General features: G+C 42.8%; 2 protein-coding genes across 2 annotated transcripts; both read right to left on the reverse strand.

The window, feature by feature from the left end:
- Nucleotides 1-1,738: 1,738 nt before the first annotated feature.
- On the reverse strand, nt 1,739-3,810 carry LOC138871117 (uncharacterized). Its single transcript, XM_070148974.1, has 3 exons — nt 3,442-3,810; nt 2,600-2,743; nt 1,739-2,377 (listed from the first exon to the last, which is right to left on the reverse strand). The coding sequence occupies exons 1-3, from the start codon at nt 3,808-3,810 to the stop codon at nt 1,739-1,741; spliced, it is 1,152 nt and encodes a 383-aa protein (XP_070005075.1).
- Nucleotides 3,811-4,115: 305 nt separating this feature from the next.
- LOC138871121 (uncharacterized) lies at nt 4,116-5,309 on the reverse strand. The gene is made up of 3 exons (XM_070148980.1): nt 4,995-5,309; nt 4,782-4,878; nt 4,116-4,690 (listed from the first exon to the last, which is right to left on the reverse strand). The coding sequence occupies exons 1-3, from the start codon at nt 5,307-5,309 to the stop codon at nt 4,116-4,118; spliced, it is 987 nt and encodes a 328-aa protein (XP_070005081.1).
- Between the last annotated feature and the right edge of the window lie 1,338 nt (nt 5,310-6,647).

The raw sequence follows: 6,647 nt of genomic DNA on the forward strand, positions 1-6,647 counted from the left end.
CTAGTGCGGTCAACCTGTTTTGCACTAGCTTGACCCCGAGCTCTAAAAGAACTACCCGATCCACTAGCAGAGGACCCTGTGGTACGTCGCTTCCTAGATTGATGCATTGTACCTGCCAACAACAAAGGCTCCCATTAGTGAGGGTTTGAGTTATGTGAACCCTGGGTGGTTACTCAGACTTCACCACCACCATGGTCACATTAGCCATTATAACTCCATTAGGGCAATTTCACAAACACATTGTGAGCATGGTCTCTATTCTAACATACCTAACCCCATGGAAGCATGACTCATCTCCCAAATCAACCATTCTCACTTACCATTCCACCTCTCCACAATTAATTTTTCACAACAAAAACACACTATTCTCTATAATATTTTTCACATAACCCACTAAAAAGCACAAAATAAAACCAAAACAAAATAAAAAGAGAAATACTACACACTTCCAACATAAAAATTGCAAAACAAAGAAACACAAGAAGGGAGAGGAGAAGCTTGACATACTTGGGTTTGTAGAAATTGAGATTGATGGAAGATGGAGTCTTGTAGGGGTGTGTGTATGTGAAGAGAACGGTTATGTTCTTGAAGATAGGAACAAGAAGAAAGAGAGAGATAATGGGTTAGGGTTCTTAGATAGGGGGAGTAATGGGGAAAGTGAGAGTGGGGCGTGTGGAATTTGGTGGTATAAGAGGAGAGGGAAAGGAATAAAATTAAAAAAATTCTTTTTAAAACAAATGACTTACCTAGGCGACAACAGATGAGTGAAGGGGTGTGAAACAGAATGATTGTATTTCAACACGGTCCTGTTGCAGTCCCACTGCGGTCGCGATGGATCGAGCAATCCTGAGACAAAATACTTGTCATTTACCGTGGTTGCGACGCGGTCCAACCATGTTCGCGGTGACGAACATTTTTTTAAGAAGTTATTTTCCTATACATTTGGTACAACATCAAACAACAGAAAAGAAAAACAACAAAAATCATGGGTTGCCTCCCGTGAAGCGCCTGATTTAACGTCGCGGAACGACGCAGATAAGCGCATTTAAGGCTCGCTAGACCTCTGAGGTTCAGTCAGATGGATCTCTAACACTTCCTTTGGTTCATCCATGCCCACATATTGTTTTAATCTCTGCCCATTGACTCTAAATGTATGAGAGTCTTTTTCTGAGGTAATCTCTACAGCACCTTAAGGGAATACTTCGACCACTTGAAATGGTCCAGACCATCGTGACTTGAGTTTACCCGGAAATAGCCTTAATCTTGAGTTATAAAGCAATACCATGTCTCCGGGATTGAAATTTTGCTCAACAATGTTCTTGTCGTGCAACCTCTTCATCCTCTCCTTATACAACCTCGTGCTCTCAAAAGCAAGATACCGGAACTCGTCGAGCTCATGCAATTCTGTGACTTTAGTTGTGCTCGCAGCCTCAATGTCTAGATTCAGCTGTTTCATTGCCCACCAAGCTCTATGTTCTAGATCCACTGGCAAGTGACAGGCCTTCCCGAACACCAAATTATATGGTGACATACCAATTGGTGTTTTAAAAGTAGTTCTGTAGGCCCAGAGTGAATCATCTAGCTTTTTCGCCCAATCAGTTCTTGTGGCGTTCACAGTCTTGGTCAGTACACTCTTTATCTCTCTATTAGACACTTCGGCCTGTCCACTGGTCTGAGGATGATATGGTGTTTCCACCTTGTGGTGCACATCGTACTTTGCTAGCAACTTCTCGAAGGCTCAATTGCAAAAGTGAGTGCCCCCATTACTAATAATAGCTCTCGGATTCCTGAAACAGGTGAATATATTCTTCTTCAAAAATCCCACCACCACTCTTGCATTATTGGTGGGAAGTGCTGCAGCTTCCACCCATTTAGACACGTAATCTACAACAACAAGTATGTACTCATTGCCAAATGAGATGACGAAGGGGACCATGAAGTCTATCCCCCAAACATCGAACACTTTAACCTCTTGAATTGGGTTCATGGGCATCTCATGGCGACGGAAAATGTTCCCAGTTTGCTGATATTCATTACAACCCTTCACCCATTGATGTGTATCCTTAAACACTGTTGGCCAGTAGAACCCGGCTTCTAGCACTTTTGTTGTCGTCCTGACTCTTCCAAAATGCCCGCCATATGCCGATGCATGATATGCCTGCAAAATAGAAGATTGTTCTATCTCGGGGAGACACCTCCAGATCATATTGTCAACACATATTCTAAAAAGATAAGTTTCATCCCAGTAATATATGCGGCAGTCACGATAAAACTTTTTCTTTTGCACAGAGGAAAGGTCATAGGGAACTATACCGCTTGCCAGGTAATTTGCAAAGTCTGCATACCATGGCACTTCCTCAAGGCTTGTAGCATGTAGCTGCTCATTTGGAAAGGTTTCCAGAATATCCTCAACCTCAACTGAGTTTTCAGCTCCTTCAAGTCATGATAAATGATCAGCGACTTGGTTTTCTGTGCCTTTATAGTCACGAATCTCAAGGCCGAACTCTTGCAGTAATAGCACCCAACAAATTAGGCACGGTTTGGACTCCTTCTTCTCAATCAAGTACTTGAGAGATGCATGATCAGTATATACAATTACCTTAGAGCCAATCAGGTATGATCTGAGCTTGTCGAATGCAAACATCACAGCCAGCATCTCCTTTTCAGTCACAGTGTAGTTCAGCTGGGCGCCACTTAATGTTCTACTGGAATTGTAAATTGGGTGCATTAGCTTGTCTTTCCGCTATCCCAGAATTGCCCCCACTGCATAGTCACTGGCGTCACACATGAGTTCGAATGGTTGCTCCCAGTCGGGGGCAACAATGATGGGTGTTGTGACTAGCCTCTTTTTCAACTCCTCGAATGCTACCCTACAATCATCAAAAAATAAGAAAGGGTGATCTTTTTCTAACAACTTACAGAGAGGGTTGGCAATTTTTGAGAAGTCTTTTATGAATCTCCGGTAGAAGCCGGCATGCCCGAGGAAGCTCCTGATTGCCTTGACTGAGGTGGGGGTGACAGCTTTGCTATCACATCAACTTTAGCACGATCCACCTCGATTCCCTTACTTGATACCCAGTGCCCTAAGACTATGCCCTCTTGTACCATGAAATGGCACTTTTCCCAATTAAGTACTAGGTTAGTCTCAATACATCTTTTCAATACTCGGGTCAGATTTATAAGGCACTCATCTAACGAGTTTCCCACAACTGAGAAATTATCCATGAACACCTCCATTATGTCTTCAACTATGTTAGTAAATATGGCCATCATGCACCTTTGGAATGTAGCGGGTGCATTGCATAGGCCAAAGGGCATAATCCGAAAAGCATAAATGCCATATGGGCATGTGAAAGAGGTCTTCTCTCTGTTCTCTGGTGCAATGGAGATTTGATTGTACCCTGAGTACCCATCCAGAAAACAGAAGTGGGACCTCCCTACCAATTTTCCGAGCATCTGATCAATGAAGGGAAGTGGGAAGTGGTCTTTCCGAGTGGCCATATTTAATTTTCTATAGTCTATGCAAATTCTCCAGCCTGTGACGGTTCTTGTAGAGATCAGCTCATTGTTATCATTTTTGACCACCGTCATGCCACCCTTCTTAGGAACACATTGCACTGAGCTAACCCAGTTGCTATCAGAGATTGGGAAAATGATTCCCGCATCCAACCACTTAATTACTTCTTTCTTCACCACTTCCTTCATGTTGGGGTTCAGCCTTCTTTGGTGCTCCTTGGAAGGTTTGTGTCCCTCTTCTAGTAGAATTTTATGCATATAATGTGCCGGGCTAATCCACTTAATGTCTGCCATGGTTCACCCAATGGCAGTCTTGCACTCCTTGAGTACCTGCAAAAGTTGGTGTGCCTACACATCTAACAAACTAGATGAGATAATAACAGGTAATGTAGAGTTAGATCCTAGGAACTCATACCTGAGATGGGCGGGCAGTGGCTTCAATTCCAGCTTTGGTGGTTCTTCTATGGATGGCTTGGCTGGAGGAGTTTCTCTCTTTTCTAAGTACAGGGGCTCGAATTCAAGAGTTCTATCCCAAAACCCTCTGCCCTCTAAAGCCAGCACCTATTCTGCCAATTCTTCCCGATTCACCTCATCTAAATTCACCAGACATGCAGCAAGAGGGTCCTCATAGTCAACATCTCATCATCTGCTTCTACGATTACATCCACGGCATCAATAAGAGAACAATTGGCGAATTCACTTGGTCGCCTCATAGATTTCTGCACATTGAATGTTATCTCCTCATCGTTCAACCTCATCTTGAGCTCCCCAGTTTCACAATCAATGAGATCTCTCCCTGTGACCAAGAATGGCCTTTCCAAAATTATGGGAATTTCTTCATCCACCTTGCAATCTAGAATCACAAAATCTGCAGGGAACACAAATTTCCCTACCTGAATCAAAACATCATCCAAGATACCAGAGGGTCTTTTCACGGTCCTGTCAGCCAGCTGCAATAACATAGAAGTGGGTCTAGCTCTTCCAATTGAAAACCTTTTATAGATCACCAAGAGCATAAGATTTATGCTATCCCCCAAGTCACAAAGTGCTTTGGCAAAAGCAAAGTTACCAATGGTGCAGGGAATTGTGAAACTCCCTGGGTCAGACAGCTTCTCAGCAACTAGTCTAGTCACAACAGCACTGCAGGTCTGAGTAAGAGTCACTGTGGCCAAGTCTTGAAAATCAAATTTTCAGGACATCAAGTCCTTCATCATTTTTGCATAACCAGGCATCTCCTTCAATGCATCGATCAATAGAATATTTACCTGGATTTGTTTCACCATCTCCAAGAATTTCTTGTATTGTTCCTCTTTCTGGTACTTGGCTAGCCTCTGTAGGAATGGTGCTGGAGGTCTCTTCTTTCTAATGATTTGGGTATTTTCTTTGTCAGACACCACCTCAACTACCGGTTCCTAGACTGTCTCAGCTGCTTTCTCAGCCTCAATCTGTGTGTTGGTTTCTTCCTGGGCAGGCTATACTGTCACCTCTGTCAGCTTCATTGCATCATCTAACTCAATAGGCACTGGTACAAGTGTCGCAGCTTGTCTGTTTTCTCGAGCTCTGCCTTGCTCCAAGTCTAAGGCTCTACCATTACGTAGACTCACTACCATCAGCTGCTTCGGGCCTTGATCTTTTGAATTTATTTGAGTGTCTGCAGGAAATGTCCCATAAGGACGATTATTCAAAGACATCAAAATCTGGCACATCTGCATTTTTATATTCTTTATAACTGACTCATGTGCATCTACCCTTTCACTCATTTTTGCATTTGACCCAATAACCTGCTGCATCATTGCCTCGAGTCTGGCAAATCTATCTTCCTGTCTTCCACCATGCTGCTGCTGAGGAGGATGATAACCCTACTACTAATTTTGATTGTTATATCCCTGTGGCCTTTGGTAAGGCTCCATATTAATGTGAGGTCGCACACCTCCCTTATTTCCATTGTTGAGCTGTGGCTGGACTGGCCTGTATGGCTGATTTTGTTGGCCCCAATTCTGACCACCCTGTCTTTGGCCCCCATAATTAGACACATAATTCATTCCTCAGTGTAATGATAATGCTCACTTTCTGTATTACACTGGTTACCAATTGGCTGACTAATACAAGATGTGCATAAGCCCTCATTGGTAGTATCAACAATGTGTACCTGCTGCTTTTGCCCTGACTCTTCCACCTTTTTGGTGAGTATACTCATCTGTATCATTAATGTGGCCATATTTCAGTAAGAGTGTTGTCCACCCCGATTATGTGCCATCTTGTCAAGCAGGCTCTGGCTTTCTCTCCATATTTTGCTCAAGAATGCCCCACCAACTGAAGTATCAACATTAGCCTTCACTCTATCTGTTAAATCCATGTAAAACCGCTGCCCCAACATCTGATCTGGAATACCGTGGTGCAAACATATAACCAATATCCCTTTGAATTGTTCCCACATTTCTTGCAGTGTCTCCATTGATTTCTGTTTGAAGCTCAAAATTTCATCAATTTGCTGAGCAGTCTTATTGGGTGGATGAAACTTATTCACAAATTGTTTGACTAACTCCTCCCAAGTCATTATGAAATTAATGGGGAGTGAGTCTGGGCAGCCCCTGTCACTGAGAATGGAAACAACAATAGCTTTATTGTTATGTTGGGTTGCCTTTGAGTTTTGCAGATTGACAGAAAATTCTTCAAGTGCTGTTGCGGATCCTTAATGTATGACCCCGAAAATAGTCCCTTGTTTTGCAACAAGTGCAGCATGTTGTTCGTGATTTGGAATGACTCGGCCTGTATCCTGCGGGATTAAAATCGATGTGGCCAAGTTCTCTATTATGGGTTGTGCCCAGTCATATAGAGCATCCTCTGGCACAAGAGGTGCCACTGGTGCCAATGGCATAGCTGGGTATAACACATTATCCCCCATGTCTGGTTTGAGTTGTTCAATTGATTGTTGTTGTTTGTTTTTTCGGTTGGATCGATTCAAGGCCTTGATAACTTTCTCGGGATTTGATAATGTTTCAAATACTTCACCAGTTCTCGATGAGTTTTTAGGCATGCACCTGTACAACCAAGTCAACAAACGTTAAAATTTTAATGTATCGATTGAAAATAAAGAAAACTGACTACACTAAGAATTTTTGTATTTTTTT

The sequence above is a fragment of the Nicotiana sylvestris genome, chromosome 1 (genome assembly GCF_000393655.2).
Source record: "Nicotiana sylvestris chromosome 1, ASM39365v2, whole genome shotgun sequence".
Classification (NCBI taxonomy): Eukaryota; Viridiplantae; Streptophyta; class Magnoliopsida; order Solanales; family Solanaceae; genus Nicotiana; species Nicotiana sylvestris.